At 49.9% G+C, this 18,520-nt stretch overlaps 3 protein-coding genes across 3 annotated transcripts; 2 read left to right on the top strand and 1 right to left on the bottom strand.

Moving 5' to 3' along the window:
* Positions 1–1,370: 1,370 nt before the first annotated feature.
* On the top strand, positions 1,371–6,200 carry FSST1_000433 (exocyst complex component Sec3-domain-containing protein; the record flags this gene model as incomplete). The annotated part of the gene is made up of 4 exons (XM_083230495.1): positions 1,371–1,494; positions 1,628–4,053; positions 4,101–5,230; positions 5,282–6,200. 4 exons carry the CDS (start codon positions 1,371–1,373, stop codon positions 6,198–6,200), a joined length of 4,599 nt encoding a protein of 1,532 aa, XP_083090615.1.
* Positions 6,201–7,888: 1,688 nt separating this feature from the next.
* On the top strand, positions 7,889–10,612 carry FSST1_000432 (uncharacterized protein; the record flags this gene model as incomplete). The annotated part of the gene is made up of 1 exon (XM_083230484.1): positions 7,889–10,612. The coding sequence occupies one exon, from the start codon at positions 7,889–7,891 to the stop codon at positions 10,610–10,612; it is 2,724 nt and encodes a 907-aa protein (XP_083090614.1).
* Positions 10,613–11,313: 701 nt separating this feature from the next.
* On the bottom strand, positions 11,314–17,144 carry FSST1_000431 (putative ubiquitin-protein ligase UFD4; the record flags this gene model as incomplete). Its single annotated transcript, XM_083230473.1, has 5 exons — positions 11,314–11,510; positions 11,560–11,709; positions 11,761–16,608; positions 16,665–16,768; positions 16,834–17,144. The coding sequence occupies 5 exons, from the start codon at positions 17,142–17,144 to the stop codon at positions 11,314–11,316; spliced, it is 5,610 nt and encodes a 1,869-aa protein (XP_083090613.1).
* Positions 17,145–18,520: the final 1,376 nt, after the last annotated feature.

The following is an 18,520-nucleotide window of genomic DNA, read 5'->3' as shown; positions in this document are numbered from 1 at the left end:
ATCGTTACTGATACAGACCTAACTGTCAAATACAAATGCATAAACCCAGATCAACGAACTTGATGTTGATGTTTTATTCTGCACAGTACTCATAAGATCAAACCAATTGATTAACGTAAACACAAGAGATGGAATTAATAAGTTTAGAAATTACATTTTTAAAACACATATTTTGCGGATTATTTGTTACTTCTTGACATCCTTCAACTAGGAGATCCAGTTTCTCACGATCCTCTCCCCTATAGGTTAGTTGAGGTAGACGAAAGTTATGTTAAAAACGACTCAACTAAGTGGCATCAGTGGTAGGACGCAGGATTGCATTGATACATAGTTATCAAAATATTTCAATTAATGAAGCTACCAAACGTTGAGAAGAACCCCATCAAAGAATATGTCAATTCATCAAAAGCAAATAGGCTTGAATCTCAACTTCGGGTAGGGAAGATCGGGCGGGTATACTCAGCATGATTCGGTAGATGATACCTAGGGTAGGTTCAGATTGACACAGCGAATAATGTTTTTACCGCAGTATTTTCAGGAACTTACATTCTCTTCTTGATTACAGCGGGGCTTGGACAGTATTCTTTTCCATTCTTATTATTCTAAGTTAGTGATGATTGCAGAGAAAACAAACCACTTACACAGCATACACATAGATATATATCGTACTAACTTAGACCATATTTCTATGTAGTCTAGGTCAAATATACAACATCAATATCACTCAACATCTGCTGTGAAAATATTCACAACCAACAACTCTGGATATCGTCAAATAGTGAAGCTCCAATTACTCCAAGTTTAAGCTTGACGCGCGCCATTCCCAAATGTGGCGTGGGATACCGCTGACCTCATCATGTGGCGTACATATGCTTGACACATGACTTTGAATGTGGCTCGCCAACAGAAGATCTCTAGTTATACTGAATATGATAGAATGTGATAATTGTAAGTGATGTATTGGATAAAAATACCTCCGAGGTAAGCTCTTGGTGCCAAAACTACCGACTGTAGCAAAAACCGTTGATACTCAGCTACAAGCTGCGGTGGGGCATCAGAGGCAGGTACATGTACGCAGCCTAAGCAGGTGTCCACCCGAAACCTCCACCTCGAAATAGGGAACCTCCAGCCACATCGGCATTGACCTCGACTCGACGACTTGTCCTCCAACTACGATATCAACCTACATTCGACCTATACCATCTACTCGATACCAAGGCGCTAAACAACGCGCCTTGGACTGCGCAGTCGCTCGTTCAATTAATCCCTCGAATCCGAAATAATCCGACACCAAACCGTTACTCCTAAGAAAGAACATGCCTCCTTGCTCAGCTTGATGCTCTGCGTGATTCCGTTCCCCCAACTCCCTCATGGACCGCGCAAACGGGGGTGGCCCCGGCGCAGCTGCGGCTGCCAGCAGGGCAGAGCGATTTGAGGATGAGAAGCGCCGCATTGTCGAAAGCTGCTTCAACAAGAAGGATGTTGATGGTTCTCGTAAGTCTTGCTGCCACATTGTTGCCAGGCCAAAGCTTTATCCACAGGAGCTCCAAGCTTAACAGACTGTTGTCGCTCGAACTTGGCGATTGAATAAGCTCGCACCCGGTTCAACTGACTAACAGTCGGGCAGTTCTCGAAACCTACATCACCCATATCCGAATCACCGAATACTCATCCTATCCTACGACCCCTCCTCCACCACAGGCGCGGAATGGCGAAACACAGAAACCTCGAATAATAATCGTGGCTGTGCGCAAATCCGGCCGAGTTCGTTTGCACAAGTCCAAAGAAAATCAAAATGGCACATTTTCCATTGGCAAGACATGGAACCTCGACGATCTATCGCGCATTGAATCTTATACTGGCCCCGAAGCCAGGCCCGACTATCGCGATTGGGCTGGCGACACTGGCTTCCAGGTAACACTTGGAAAAGCCTATTTTTGGCATGCCCAGACGGATAAAGAAAAAAAGTTCTTCATTGCCAGTCTTATCAAGATATATGGCAAGTACACCGGTGGAAAGACGCCAGAGCTTGCAGGATTTGAGCAAAAGGAGTATGACCAGGTAATGGGAGCTACGAGACGTCCAGCCACTGGTGGTTCAAGACCTCCTCCACCTCCGCTATCCGAGCAAGCTACCAGCCAAAATGCAAATGCGAGCGCTCCTCCTCGTCCTATACATCCAATGCATCCTGGACATCAAGCGCAACAAGGAAATCAGGGACCTGGTGTTCGTCCGGCACACCCAAATCTCGGCCCTTCACCCGTGGGAAGCTTCGATTCTAGTGCTTCGAGAGAACGTCCGCCTGCTCCTCGATGGATGGCACAGAACAACAAGAGCCAGGATTCCGTTGCTACCTCCTTTACTGCCCGAAGTGACGACGTTTCTAGCCTACCACCGCGATCTCGCAATGGTCCGAACGGGCCAGGATCGTATGGCAGATTTGGGGAGACTGCCGATAATCGAACACCAGCTATACTTACACCACCTCAGCCTCCACCTCAACCTCAGTCTTCGCCCAAGTCCCAACCGCCATCCATTCTCTCACCTCCTCAACCTCCACAGCCAGTTCCTTCACCTCTTCAGTTAGAAAGACCGCCCCCGGAGAGGAGACGGCCGCCCATGGACCCGACTCGCCCTCAGGATCGAGACTTGGTTCCCCCACCACTGATTAGCCCCAACAAGGAGCCAATGGCCCCTCCGCCTCGCAGCAGCGAACGTGTTGTCCCAAGAATGGACAACTCAAGTCAAAAGTCGGCAAACAGCTCTTTCACTGGAAGTGTTTTGGAACAACCCAAACCACCACCCACAGGACGATTACCAGACCCGCCAAAACGTGAGCCGTTTCCTACACCTGCTGCCCTCAGGCCGGGATCGTCACAATCTCGTACATCGGCCCAGACTCCAACCCCTACTGGCTATCAACAGGCTGGCCCAGCTCGAACCAACACATCCAGTCCAGGACCATCTCCGGGTCGTATGCCTAGCCCTGGACGAGCTCGGGGCCCCAGCCCTGCACCAGCCCGTGTACCTAGTCCCGCGCCAGCACGCGTACCTACACCTTCACAAACTCAATCGCCAAACCCTGGAGCGGCTCTCTCTCCAGGTTCTGGGGGAGGAGGCTCTTCGGATGTCTCCCCAATGACAGTGAGCGTGCCCAGGTTTGCAAACGTGCAGCCACCTCCTGAGCCTCCCAAACAAGAGTCACCCCAGCCAGTAGATGAGCCATCACCCGGAGACCAGGGTACAGAAATCTCCGACCAGGACTCCAACCCAAACCCCGCAATCTCAGGTCAAGAGTCGAAGCCTGGCTTGGGCCCTATGATCAAAGGCAAAAAGTCAAGAAACGAAATTGCTGGCGCCTTATGGAAGGCTGCTTCTGCGGCGAATGCCGCTACCGCCTTCAAACCTAGACCTGGTGGTGCTGGAGAGCGCTTGCGTCTTTTGAAGAACAAAACGGAGGATGGCCCAGATGGAATCAGCGGCGTTGTGCCTGCGCCGCCAAGACCACCCGAACAATCTACGCCCGAAGAAACACCTGTAGAGACACCCATGACTGAAGAAGAAAACAAACAGTTGGAGGAGCAGAAGCCAGCTGCGCCATCCAAGTCAGCGAATCGAATGTCCCTGGTTCCTGAAGTTAAGATTACTCTCCCAACGAGTAGGCCTGTTAGTGCACATGGCCCACCGCAGGAAGTGAAACCAAAGGAGCCCGAGAAGAAAGAGCCGCGTCGCTCGATTAATGCGGGTAACGACATGAAGTACTTGCAGTCATTAGGCGTTAACCCTGCCATCCTTGATGAAAGGAGTGAGGAGTTCGCCCAGTGGCTGGATTATTTCGGCTGGATTCCGGGAGATCAAATGCGAGGTCGCAACGTTGAGGAAATGAGGGATGATTTGGAGCGCGAACTCAACAAAGCCCAAGCTGGTGGCTGGCTGGCTCGCTTCCGCGAAGAAGACGAGCGTGTCGACGCGATTAAACTAGGTCTTGATGTTGCCATGGCCGAGTGTGAGGAGCTGGATAATCTGCTCACACTCTATTCCGTCGAACTATCGGTATGTGTCCTCGCCGACTCGGAAAACCCCTTACTGACACGAAATAGACACTCTCGGAGGATATTGCCTACATTGAAGCCCAAGGTCAGGGTCTCCAAGTGCAAACTGCAAACCAGAAGCTACTCAAGAAAGAACTTGAATCCTTGCTTGAGACTTGCGCCATCACATCAAACGAGCTGGAAGTACTTAGAGCAGCGCCTTTAGATGATATCAGTGGGCTACAAGAGGTCGAATCTTCTCTTGTGACACTCTACAAGGCCATGATCAAGATTGATCCTTCTCGCACTAGCGCTGATCAGTTGAAGGTGGATGTCACATCAGACACAAACCAGACCCTTGGTCTCAACCCCGATTTCAACCAGATGCGAATCGTTCAGGAGAAGAAGCAGGTCTACGATCAAGAAAGCGCCATGTTCGTCGGTCGGTTCGTCGCTTTCATGTCTCGACAGTTTGACCAAGCCTTTACCGAGACTAAGCTTGCTATGGAAGGAGCTTTGTCAAGACAGGTCGATTCAACACATCATGATCTTGGCCGTGACACACTTTGGCAGTTCAGTCCCCTTATGCTTTACACCAGGGACATGCATGGCGAGGAGTGGAACCAGGTTATTCAAATCTACCAAGACAAGAGCCAGCCTGTTTACCGGGTCGAGTTTCAGGCTGTCATTGCGTATTGGCGTAGGAATGCCAGGAAGATGACTGGAGAGGAGGCCGATCTGCTATTCACGTCAGCAATTGAGAAGAACCAAGAGGGAGGTGTATCTACTACTGCCAGGAAGCTGACAGTCAAGCGCAGCGGAACTTTGGCCCGGCTCCGATCCCCCCGAGAAGACGGCGGTAACAAACCGAAGGTTGACAAGGGAGTAGTCGACAACCAAAACCCGCCTTTTGAAGTCTTTGCCGGAGTGCTGGATAACTTACTCCCCTTGATGCAGATGGAGCAAAACTTCATTGTTGACTTTTTCCACGCAACAACACTTGAACAAATGGATTTCCCTGATGCTGTCGCTGCGACACCGCCATATGACCGGGGAGGCACTGATCTCAGAAGACCACGACTGATGGAACCCGATCGAGACCTGGCTAGACGTATTCTTCGCGCCATGGAGGTCATTTTCACGTTCCTAGAGTCCGAGCTACTTCGTCTCATGGAATGGGTTGTTGGGCAAGATCCTTTGTAAGTTCAAATATATGAGGCGTCACCTACAGTTTGCTAACAGCTTTCCAGGCAAGGAATCGGTGTCCTAGGGACTTTGGAGAAGTATATCGCTGATGTGGGCCAATCCAACCAAGAGTTCCTCAATACTCTCTTGCAAAAGCTCCATGGCCATTTGGAAATCCGCTTTAAGAAGTTTGTCGATGAGCAGCTTCGTGCTATCGAAGAAACCAAGGTCAAGATCAGCAAGCGTAAGGGTGTTATTGCATTCATTCGCATCTTCCCTACCTTTTCAGCAGCTGTTGAGGGCATGTTGGTTGGTGTCGACGGATCATTAGCAGCCCGAGGCACCATCGATCGTGAATACGACCGCATACTCAAGACCATGTTTGACTCGCTCATGGTTATCGCAAGAGAGAATCCCTCGGTCGGCATCACAACCGGTTCTGCGGACCCAGAGGATAAGGAGGCGCTCAACTTCCATATTCTACTGATTGAGAATATGAACCATTTCCTGGAAGAGACGGAAACTAGAGGACTGGATGTGCTTGAGGAATGGAAGGAAAAGGCTAATTCGACATACTACGAACACATGAATCTGTACCTCAACGCAGTAATGCGTCGACCACTTGGCAAGGTTTTGGAGCAGCTCGAGAGTATGGAGGCTCAATTACAGACAGGCAAATCACCGGCATCGATCGCCGCGCAGCCATCCAACAGCAAAACGGTTTTCAACAAGGTTCTCGGCAACTACGACTCCAAGGAAATCCGCAAGGGCATTGAAGCGCTACGCAAACGTGTTGAGAAACACTTTGGTGACGGCGACGACGACCCAGCGCTCAGCCGAGGATTGGTTATCAAGGTACTATCAGAGTGCGAGCAGTTCTACGAAAAGGTCGAGAGACGGGTGGGCGCAGTTACGACCAATGTCTACGGCGGTGATATCCTTTTCGAGTGGCCTCGAGCCGACGTCAAGGCTGCATTCCGTTGAGTACCAGGTGTTTAGAGTGAATGGGAATATGATCACATGAATCTTCTGTATGATTACTATAGTTACTATTGGCGTGCATGATCAATCATGGGGGAGTAAACGAGGCGCCTTTTCGTGGCAAACAGGGATGATGAGTCGAGCGTTGGACGGATGAGTTTTGGTCTATCTCAATATGTTTACATGAGCGAGAGTGATTGTTTTGTATACAAATATGAGCATTCAAGCATCAAGTCTTTCATGATTGTGAGATACTATCTAGTAAATCAATAAATTCGCTGTGCCTCAGTTCCTAACATAAAAGATAGCCCTGAAGACCTCGAAGTTTGGGCAGTTCTATCCTGCAATCATAGGCACGACTTGGTAGGTTTTATTACAACTAGAAATGGCAAGACTTCCTGCCTGGTCTGGCCGTGATGTAGCAAGTGCTTTTCCAGTCTTTAAAAGTCAATATAACTCAAGAGCGCAGCAACCTCTCCAGTATAATTCAACAATAGAAAGTAAACAACAATAAGGCCACAAGGCCATATGATGCAACAACATTGCAGTAAAAGATCAATATCAGAACAAAATTCATAAAAACTCCATGGTAATGCAGTGAACTTTCTTCACCTTTGCCCGACACGATAACCACAAGAAAAGACCAACGAGCAATTAAGCAAGTTATCAACCAAGGCGGGACATCTTGCTTCACAGCTCGTTTGTCTTTTCTTGTGGTTATCGTGTGAGACGAAGGTGAAGAAAGACCATAAGGAACCAAAAAGCGCAAATAGACCTCAGTTCCCAGTATAACAGATAGCCTTGTAGGCTTCTCGTTTGGGTAATTCTATCCTGCAGGGATGGATAGCTTCATTACCATGGGTTCATCATAGGCGCGATGGTGTTACGACTTTTAGAAATGGCGAGACCTCCTGCCTGGTCTAGCCATGGGAGTAAAACCCCAGTTCCCAATATCATAGAGTAAGACCTCAGTTCCCAGTACAACAGATAGCCTTGAAGGCCTCGAAGTTTGGGCAGTTCTATCCTGCAGGTAGAATAGCTTCATTGCCATGGGTTCATCATAGGCGCGACTAGTACTTGTTGCGTTTAGAATGGCAAGACTTCCTGCTTGGTCAGGCCATAGACCTCAGTAACCCCAACATGATGTGCAAAGTGCACATGAAGGGAAGAAAATAGAGGGGAATTGGGAATGGGAGGAGACGGGCTTCATATGTCAAGATAAAACTTGATTCATACAAAAGCTTACATGGAACTTAGATACACAACACAACCCTACTCTGTACACACACTGCAGTTATCTACTCATAGCCGACATCATAGAGTTCAGGTAACTGCCCTGTCAGTCACGTTTGTATTGGGCAACTTTGTCTTGAGAGGAACAATTTTGAACTTTGTTAATGAATTTGTGTGGACAGATTAAAAACTTAGATGCACATGACTCTACAAGTTTCCCATTCACATACTGCAGTTATCTTGGTAGTTTAGGTGTAGTAGGCGCTGACAGGAAAAGACACTTTACGCGACAAGACGCGTCGCGATAAATGACATACGCCACTTAACACCCTTGGGCCGCCCTGTGGCTCCACCCATCATTAACATCGAAGCTGCCTAGATCATGCCGTCACTCTCATATTAAATCACCCAACTTTGTACTGTACAAGTATATTCAATTTTTTATAATCATCATAACAATGACGCCAACAACCCGCTCGGGCGGTGTCCCCGCTGCGAGCCGCGTCTATCATTCAACGCCCGCCCAACAGCAAGCACACTTCCCAGCACGCAAGAAGGTTGTACGCACATATGGAAAGCAGAATAGAAAGAAACAATCAGAGACGCCCTCGAAGCTCTTGCGACAACAAACACTTACACAGTTCGACTTTGTATCGAGCTTCGAAGATCGTGATCCCATTGTATTGAGCGATAGTGAAGAAGACGAGATGGGAGCTGATAAGGAAGAAGATGAGAACAACGAAGACGAAGAGCAAAAGCCACAGGATGAAGATGACGAGGAACCTATATCGAGTGGTAGAAAACGAAGAGCGGCTGCTAAGAAAGCCCCCGCTAAGAACACCCGATCGAAACGCAGAAGAACGCTAGGAGATGATACGGATGAACAACAACCCAAGCCAAAGAAAGAAAAGAAATCCAGCCGGCGCAAGACAATGGGAGATGCACCCAGTAGCAGCTCCAGATATCACACTCAAACGTTGACCCAGTTCCTCGGCCGCGATTCAACGCCTACCGAGCTCATCAAGGACTCTGAAGATGAAGACGACGAGTTCCAGCAGTGGTTAGGAGATCCAAAGAGTCCAAGCCCAGTACATGTTCGAAAGAAGAAGCACGTCTCGCCTGTCAAGACTCCGAAAATTCTCAAATCAATATTGAAGCGCAGACCGGAAGAGGACCTACCTCCTCGTGAGGAATCTGTTGTGCCGCAAACACCAGATAAGCAAACGCCAGGCAAGCGAGCTAAATCAGTCGAGATACCTTCCTCGAGCCAGCTATCCGCACCCCCAAGTATATCATCTACACCTGCTAGTATGATGCTCGAACGTTATGGTCCTGCTGACCGCGTGTCGGTATCGCCTGCGAAAAGAAAGATGTCGTCACCTGCTGTGCTATCACCGCTTAAGGAGCTTAAGGGTAAGCCTCGAGTGGCCACAACACCTCGAAAGCATGAACGCATCATTCAAGATTCTTATGCTACTGATAGCTGGGGATCAACCGGCCGTACACCTCTGCGAGAACTCCCCGTGGACTCGCCTAATAAAACTCCCAGGAGTGTTCTTGAGCCGCTGGAATCATCTTCTGGATTGGAAGAGATAGAGACGCCCACTAAAACGCGCAGAGGCGATAGTACCGAACTGGGCGGAAGCCAAAGAAGTGGTAGTCCTACACCAAGAATGAAGAAGGTATCACCAGGCAGTGGCAAGAAGAGAGTTAAGCTTGAGATTCCCGATTCGGAAGAAGAGGACGACGAAGATTTTGGTGAGGATGAGAATGAGGACGAGGGTCAGGATGAGGATCAGGATGCAGAGAACACATTTGTTGCTGGTGCTGAAACACAGCTTGTGATGAGTGAGCTGGCTTCATCGGAGGAGGAGATTATGAGAGCATCCTCTTCAGCACAATCAGCAACTGTCAGTACTACTACTACTAAACGGCAGGCATTCGCTCCAATAATATCGGAGGAATCTTCCAGCTCCTTATCGCTGCCGCCCCTTAGTTCACGACAAACAGAACCCCGTCCCTCTTCATCAACACCCAAAGCGAAAAGCCGCCCAGAAAAGCGCGTCCGCAAGCCTGTCCATCGCCCTCTTCCACCAACTCAAACACAACCGCTGGAATCTCAACGTGTGCCCTTGGCCACGCTACAGTCACTTCCACCTGCATCTGCCCGCACAGATGTCCTGCTCCCACTTTCACAAGACATCCTTGATGATGTTCTAGAGGGCTACCAGGCCGATCTTATCCTCAACTTCAAAATCCCCGCACAGGTAGTTCGCTTCTGGTTGTACGACGGTGAATTATTGCGATTTATGGCCTGCGCTGAACCTGGCCGTGTAACCGAAGGTCCAGCTTGGCGTTATCACCTCACACAGGTGTACGAGCTGAACAACCCCGTTGAAGGCGACGACATGCGAGAAGAAGGTTGGATCGATGGTGACGTTGGTCGCTACGTTTACTTCCCCCCTGCTGTTGTTGGTCAACTACTGTGGAACTTGCGACACGCCATGTTTAAGGAAGGCGATTCGCAAGATGAGCCAACACAGATTATACAGGATGAAGATGACAGTGGAAGAGTTGACCTCTTTGTCGACTCATCACAGCCTGCTCCTGAAGATAAGCGTCCGGCTCCTACCGCAAGTCTGAGTGTGTCACAACAGGTGGAAGAACAGCTTAAGAGTGACTTTGCTTCGTCGACCCAGTTTCCTCCCTCGGATGACATTCTCGTCCCCTCTACGCCCGACGAAGAGAGTAATGAGAATGAAAACCAAAACAAAACACCCCCAACCCACATACCTTCCTCTCCTACAACCATTAAACCTCCCCCTCGTCGAACTCCTCGTACAGCGTCTTCGCACCGTGCCTCTCGGCCTTCTCTAGGCAGCGCATCTAAACGGCCCACGGTTCGCCCGTCCCAAGCTACAACCGTCTCTCAAGCTTCCACCCCTGAAAAGCAGTCATCCTCTTCTATTCGCCGCCCTCCCATGCATTCATCCAGCAGTATCGCCCTTCCCGAGAGTCTACTAGACGGTTACGATGAGGATGCACTGCATCTGCCACCAGATTATAATCCAGGCTCGTCGCAGCTTCTGACAAAGAGTCAGATGCTACCAGACAGTCTATTGCGTGACGACACGAGGGTTCCACCTGAGATATGGGACTCAGATGAAGATGAACGTCTGTAGTTCGGCTTTGTGACTTTTATTGTTTTGGGCTTGTAACATTATGCTTCATGATATGACTCGCTGGATTGAATAGTCAGGAGGACAATGGATTCACTCCTTGGAAACGTATTTACGAAACGCAAGTTTGGTGTTGGGAGTAAAATTGAGGAATGGGTAGCAGAAAAGACGACCTCGTTTATAAACATTATGTTATAAAAATAAATGACCTAAGACCATAGTCTAAATATCATAAAGTGACCTACTTCGTCTCTTGTTCCTCGAATCCTTAGGGTAGCATACACATCAATAACACCACCGAGTACAGCTGCCGACATTTCATTCATGGTATAACACAACATTGGCCCAAACACAATTTCATCTACGGCTACTCTGCTTAAGTGTGATATTTTAACATCATCTTTTCCCACCAGCTCATTGACCCACGGAAAAGACTTCAAAAGTTTGTCATGCCCATACCAGCAATTGTCATCAAAAAAGAAGATAAAAGTCCTGCGCCAGTCCTCAAGCCATGCAATATTGTGCTTCTGTAGACACAAAATAAGACGCCCTGTCTAGTTCCATCATTCCAGTCCATCGCGGGGTAGTATCGTTTCATCAGGGCATAAAGCGGAAATGAAAACTTTTCCTGCCTAATCGTCGAAGTAAACAAGGTCGACAGCGCATGGCATCATCTCATGCAGTATCTCATAAAGTACACCAATCTAAGACAAGTGGAATGCTCCCTGACCTTCCTTGACTGCCGTGGAGAGTTGTTTCCTCATGGCCTCAATGGTAGAGTAATCTGGGAGCTTCAGATAGTTGACACATGTCATGACACTGGGTAGGTAGTCATCAGACGTATATGGCTCTTCGCTGGGTTTGCAGACGACAGTGAACATGGGTGTCAAAGACTTGAATCCTGCAGAAGGTTAGAAATCGTTTACTCATTATCTGTGGGCTGTACGTACCTCCGATAGGAAGCTTGGGACTTCCAGTCGTGAACTGTAAAAAGTCTCGGCGTTCTGATGCGTTGAATTCACTCATAGTATGAAGCAAATTCTTGACAGTCTTGCTGTCCATGTTGTAGCCATGATCGGCCTTGATGGAGTCAAGTAGAGCTAGTAGTATGTTAGTAAGATCATGCATAATAGTATCGGAGGTATACATACTCTCTAGAGACCAGTCCTCATCAACACGGCCAAACAGGGTGACAAGCTCGTCGGGTGTAAAAGCACTGAGTGCTGAGTAAGGGAAAACTTGTGAGAATCCAGCACGGAAAGCATCGACTTGGCGACGAACACCAGAACCAAGAGTCATATCAATAACCTTCTCGAGGTACGTGTCCACGTTGTCGATAGTGACCCGTTTTTGCGAGCCGTTGTCTTCCAGTTGGATGTTCGGGTACCCGGGCAGAGTGAAATCGAGGCACAGGTCGTCAAGCTCAACACCGTCGATGGTGATGTTTTCTGTATCAGCGACCTTTTGTGCAGGAGTACGGTTGGGGTCCTCGTCGATCTCCTTCTTAGCCAAAGCAAACTGCTTAATGGCTTTCAGTGAGCGGGCCAGGCCAGGATCGACAATTTTGACGGCTCCTAGTGACGGCTTCACTCCAGTGATGGCATCTCCAATTCGGAAGAAGATAGGATTAAAGTGAAGGTCGATGATTCGTGAGTCAATCATGGATCGCGCCACAAACTTTCCGAGCATCCTGAAAAGGTGCAAAATTCTCTCCCCATTAGGCGTTCCGGCCTCCTCATCACTTTGAGGTCGAGGGAAGAGCCCGGTGGCTCCAGAGACAAACTCGTCTGAATCGTTCGAATCAACCTCTCGCCACAGCTTGAGCTTCTTCTTCGAAAACTCTTTTGAGACAGTCGAGTAGAACTCGAGCGTAGGGCCAAGACCAGTGCCCACCTCCTCGAAATATTCAACCTCCAGAATACTTTGCGAGGCGCCATAAAGCTCCATTACCTTCAAGGCGGATTCCAAGATCTTCTGGCGGGATATCCTTACCTTCTGTCTCTGTAGTCGGCCGAGGAATGGTCGATCATTGTTTCGATCTCTTCGGGCCTCTTCTGCCGACTGAGTGTTCTGCCACCTGGTCATCGATCTTGCATACCCAAAGGATGTAGACTGGATGAAAAGATGGCGAGTCTCAAATGGGAAGAGGAATGGGTAAAGGCGAGCAAGGTCCTCCACCCAGCTGGGGAGACAATTGCTGGCAACAATCAAAGGCTCCTCCAATTGACGATTCAACTTTGCAGTGAGCTTTGTGTTCACAAACTGAGACAGTGGCTCAACATTGAGACCAATGACGCTGTTCTTCTTCTCAACCAAGACATCCTCAATGTTCGAGTTGAGATCATGAAGGATGTTTAGTAATCGCAAAATGGACGACGTTGTGGGATGTTTCGCGAGTGATGCAGGAATACCGTGCTCATCCTCCCCGTCCGCTTCCGAATTGGATGTGAACGACAGAGTCTCTGCAGGGGGTGGTCCAGGGACTCGTTTAAACTTGATAGGGTGTACGGTCGACCAGATGCTTCGGCTGACATGCTCATCCGAATTCGATGCTGAAGTGTGCACAGCGCGATAAATTGTGGTCTCGTTGGGGATCAACTTGTTGTCAAGACTGAACTCGACGTGCCAGTCTTGAGGTACAGCCTGAAGAGCAGAGGCGTAAGACATGGCCCTTGATGATGACGCGGCTGGGGTGGGTGTGCCGCGAGCCCCAGCAGAAGCTCCTCCAGCATGGCTGGGCGCCTTAGATCCAGTCGGGGTCGCAATACGAGTGCCATCTTCTTTGCGTGCTGTCACATGGCCGCCCGTAGCTACCTCCATATTGACAGCCGAAGTATCACCAGGAGTCGACTCCTCGTCCATATCCTCTTCAAGCTCACCGACGATAGCGTCCAGTGCACTACTTTCTCCGATATCATCATCGTCAGTCAGTTGCTTCTCATCGGCACACTCCAGTGTATCTTGCATCTCCTCATCGTCGCCTGGGGGAGGTCGGGGTACTGGTGGCGTGCTGGCGGCGCCATGCCGCCTCGAGGATCGGCGGAGTGAGCCTTTATCTCGAGACGATCCAGCGGGCTGATCTGGTGTGGCAGGAGCAGCCTGTGACTTTGACTTCCGGAGGGTTCGTGAACTTGACGGCGTTGGGGCAGCAGGAGGCGGGGGTACTGGAGGGCCACCTGCGAATGGGTTTCCCGCGTCGGCTGCTGCTAGTCGGGCTGCTGCTGCACTGCTAAGAGGGAGACCAGCAAAGCCGGCACTGCTAGCCATTGCCGCAAGTGCTCGAGCGACCCCGTCCCTGCGGGCGGAACCACGAGGCCTATCTGTGATACTGAGTCGCGGCCGCAGATAATCGTCCAGAGACTTGAATGTTGCAATGGCATGGATCGATACCATGATGTTTCGGTACGGCTTAGGTACCTCGAGTTCGTCATCAGCAACAAGACGAAGTCTAATTTGCTTGCCTAGCATAGATGCAGGGCTGCTGTGGTTGCCATCAAATGTATTGTGATGCACTGTGATAACTTCAAAATGCTCTGACCTACTGAGCAAGTCCTGAAGCTTGTGAATCATGACGCTGAAAGGTGTCGCCGGTGACTCTGCAGTCGCTGTTTTGGGCTTTGACTTTACAGTGTAGGCCATAAAGACTTCCAAAAAGGTTGATTGAGCGGCGCGAGCTAGTTCTTCGTCAGGATTGCTGAAGATCTCGAGGAGAACGCGGACCAGGCCTGATGCTAGAAGTTCTGCGCTTGTGACACTCTCCAGGACGTCTGTATCGAAGTATGATGCAAGTTTCGCGAAAAGTTCCTTCCCTTTGTCGGCTCCAGTGTTTCCGGAGGATCGCTTGAGATAGAAGGTTTCTAGCTCGCCAGCCAATTCGGACAGGGCCTCAAGAATAGCTGTGGCCTTTGCTTTCATTGTTTGCCCGTGGCCTTCGGTTTCATGGGTCTCCAGGAACTTCTTGGCAACATCTCGGGTTCGGGACTTCATTGAGCGAACGTCGGAGATGTAGCGGCCGAGAGGAACCTCGAGAGACACAGTAGATCCTCGGGAGCTAACAGGGGACATGTCATCGTTGTTTGCCTGGCCATTTTCGTTATCATTCTCTTCGTCCTCATCCTCATCGTCGTCGGATGTTTCGCGTTCCTCCTCCTCCTCATCTTCTTCGTGCTCAGATTCATGGTCCGAAGAGTGTTCGTTCTCTTGTTCCGCAGTTTGTCCATCGTCACCCTCTGATTTCTCGTTCTTCTCTGGCTCTGGTTCAACGGGATCCTCCTCTTCGGCGATCTTGTTAATCTCCAGGAAGACACCTTCGCGGTAGAATTGGTAACGATAGATCTTATCGAGTCTGCTGAGTAAGAGTTCGGCAGCTTGGAGTCCAAGCATGACGAGAGATGCATGATCCTGTTGCGAGAGAATAGATGCGAGGAAAGAGGCGTAGGGAACAGGAGTCAATGCCTCTACTAGGATATCCTCGTCGAGGTTGGAGAGCATCTTGAGCTGTGCTGTGAGTACCTTTTGGCGAACACTCAAATTGACAGTACTGGAGAAGGCGTCTGTTAAAGTAGGGAAGATGATGAGAGCAAAACGGCGGACTTCGTCTTTGCAATCTTCCAAAAGCTCAATACGCTTCTCGTTTGTGGTCCTGCGGTTTCTTCCTCCACTGGATACAGGCTGTGGCGGTTCAGTAGAGGCGATGAGCTCAACAAAGTCTCCGAAAGATGGGTCGGCATTTCGCGGTAGGTTAGGAAGAAGTTCGCAAATAACATTGAGAGTTTCGATGATCTGGTCTCGGGGCCGGTGAATAAGGGCCTGCATAATTACAACGCTGTCCAGCTTTGAGGCGACATCCTCAGTGCCACTTGGCGGTGATACTCCTGTGAGAATCTGGTACAATGTCTCTACCACGTTGAGCTTGAAAAGCTCAGCAGAGAGACGAGGACTAGCTCGCGCAGTGAAAGCCAAGACCCGAAGGAATTGAGTATGGATACTGGAGCTGATCATGTTGGTAGTGCCAGGGACCAAAAGACGCAGAACACCGCGGAGAAGGTCCACACTGACAAGTTCCTCAAGCTTGTGAGGATGGTATTTGAAGCTCTCCACTATACCCGACACGCAGAGCGAGGCCTGCTCAACAACACGCTGGTCGTTACTATTGAGAACGTTGAGAAGCGTGGGCATAACATCCCGTACAACTGGGAAAGAGTCCTCGGGGATGTTGCGACAACAGTTGGCGGCGGTCGTGACGGCAGTTCGTTGAGTACCTGTGGCAAAGAAATCGAGATATGAAAGGCACGCAGTAAGTCCTCCCTCACGAACGATGCTTGTAGGATACTCGACTGAAATCTTTTCCAGTGTGCTAAGGGCTTGTTCGGCCAGGTCGATAAAGGATATCTCGAGGAGTTTTTGGCATAGCACCGGAACGGCGTTCCCGTAGACGACATTAGCGACACTGGCGGGCAAAGCCTCCATCAAGTTTGCCAAAGACCGACAAGCTAGTAGCATTATTTCGGGGCTTTCCTCCTTGTTCATGAGCGTAACCAGCTCCTTGACGAATGCATCGGGCGAGAAATGGCCAGTAAGATTGTCTTCGTTTGATACTAAGAGAATCTCCGAGAGCTCCTGCAGGGCTATTAGCTGCACGGAAAGGTCATCTACCCGTAGGTTGTGAAGGAGTTCCCTGAATCGCGATGTGAGGCCAGACATCATCCCTGTCAACGCTCTCAAGGTACTACTCAGACTGCCAGGAGGGCCACCGAACCCGCCAAACGGATCGTCATCGTCGTCGTCGTCATCGTATCTCCGTGATCCCTCCTCGTCATCATCATCGTCGTTCTCTTCACTATCGTCATCATCGTGGTGATTGATGGGAGGGGGAGGAGGCGGTGGTGGTCCTGGGTCTCTGTTTTCGTCGGTGCCCGTCATTGGTGTATCTTGATCGACTGCGCTATCGAGGTTTCGTTTCGATCTTCGTGTGGTTAGGGTTGAGCCTTGTGCCGACTCTAGGTTCATGGTCAGTTCTGCGATTGATCACGCGGCTTCTGTGTTTCCTACTAACCTTGTGGAGGGCCAGTGGGCTTTTTAGAGCGACTGGATTTTCGGCTGGAAGAACCGGAGGGGATAGAGGGTTCGGCGGGATTCGCAGATCCGGGCCTGTTATTCCTGATAGAACTTCAGTATATTTCTTTCAAGTAACCAATCTGGACCAGCCGGCTTCCAACACTTACTCGGGGCTATCCATCTCTGCGGCAGGTTTTCCCTTTCGCCTGGCTCTAGGTGCTGATTGGTGGTTGTTATTGGTAGTGGTGGGAGGAACCGCTTCGGGGATCTTTTGTCTCTTGGACCGTCGACCTGAAGATCCGGAGGATAATGCGGTGTTGGGACTCTTCTCGGGAGCGAGCCCTTTTCGCTTGCGTGAGGCTGGGGTAGCGGAGGGAGCGGTAGTCGGGACGTCAGCAGCGGCAGGAGCAATATCGTTAGTTTGGGCTGCCTGACTCGCTGCTTGACGAGCCGAGGATCTGGTGATTCTAGAAGACATAATTGTCGTAAGCTTTGTACTGACGATGCATCTGAAAGAAAAAGCAGATAGTGAGGCAGTGTCTAAGGTGCGGCCGACGTGTGTTGCACGAGGAAGATGAAAGGGAGATGAAGAGAGGGAAGCACGAGCACGAGCCGCGGCCGAAAGTCAAGTGCTTCAAATATGATGTTTGTTTGTTTGTGGCCGCCTGGGGTTTTCCAGGTCGAGGAATAGCAAGGTCCAGGCTTAGATATCCGAAAGCTTAGCAAACGACAATAGGTTGTAGGTTTTCAGCCAGAGGCTACCTAAGCACGGGCGGACCATTAAACACAAAATGAAGGCAGCGATTGACTACGGACGGATCGGCGACTTGTGTGGGAAGGGTAAATCGAGTTATTGTCTCGAATATTCGTGAATCAGTAACGCAGTCAAGCAACCACGAGCCCAACGACGGCCAGTGTCGGTCAGTGCTGGGATGACGAGGGTGCTGAACCCGTTCCCGGGTGAGTGAGGGCAAGGCAAGTGCGAATGATGAGGTGACTGCTGCGCTGCGCAAGGCTATGACGGATAATACAAGGTGAACGAAGAAAAAAGTGAAGTGAAGTGACAGATAAGATCAAGGATGAAGATGGCTAAAAAGGGTTGGCCCTACCTCTGGGGACCTGTAGCGGCGGTAGCGGGTAAGAAAGTGGCAGTTGAGGATGTCGAGGTAGAAGAAGGAAGTCGCACTTCGTTATCACCTGCCGTTGTTCGTTCTGCCATGCCCAGACGACCTACGCCATCAGGAAAGCAGTGGGCGGGCACGAGCGCGGCGGGGTCGTGATTCCTCTCTGATGTTGAGCAAGGCGATAGATAGGTAAACGATGAGACCGACAGAGCGATATTGTTAGTTACGGTGAGGGGATGGATAGTCTGCTTAGGTGTGCGGTTTAATTTGCGATGGAAGGGGCAAGACTCGAAGTTACAGGATACAGGTCTCGATCAAACCAGTGCCACTCTGAAGGAGAGAACAAGGTAGAAAGATGAGAAAAGTAAGTGGTGTTTTGGGTTTACAGATACGAGTTGATGAATGGATGGCACCTCATGGTTAAACGGTTGACGTGTGTGAGGTGTGTCGACTCCACTATCTGCGGCCCTGAGGACTTCTTAGCTCTGGCCGACAGAGGCCACCTACAGCGCTATCCACGTTTGCAGTAGCCTTTCATCCAATGACTCTGCGTTTGTGTTAAACACAGAGCCACTGTGAATCGTCCATGTACCTCATCAGACTCATTAACTGCAAACGTGCACTGTGCCAGGTTCAGGCTTCATAGAGAGAGGAGGGGCAGACACGGTGGTTCTATGTTTATCACGACCAAGAAAGATGGAGCATGGATCCAATATCATAAGACAAACGT

The sequence above is a fragment of the Fusarium sambucinum genome, chromosome IV, assembly GCF_050947815.1.
Source record: "Fusarium sambucinum isolate potato_lamoka chromosome IV, whole genome shotgun sequence".
NCBI classification, from domain to species: Eukaryota; Fungi; Ascomycota; class Sordariomycetes; order Hypocreales; family Nectriaceae; genus Fusarium; species Fusarium sambucinum.
The sequence above is the reverse complement of the archived record's forward strand: the minus strand, read 5'-3'. Positions and strand labels throughout refer to the sequence as shown.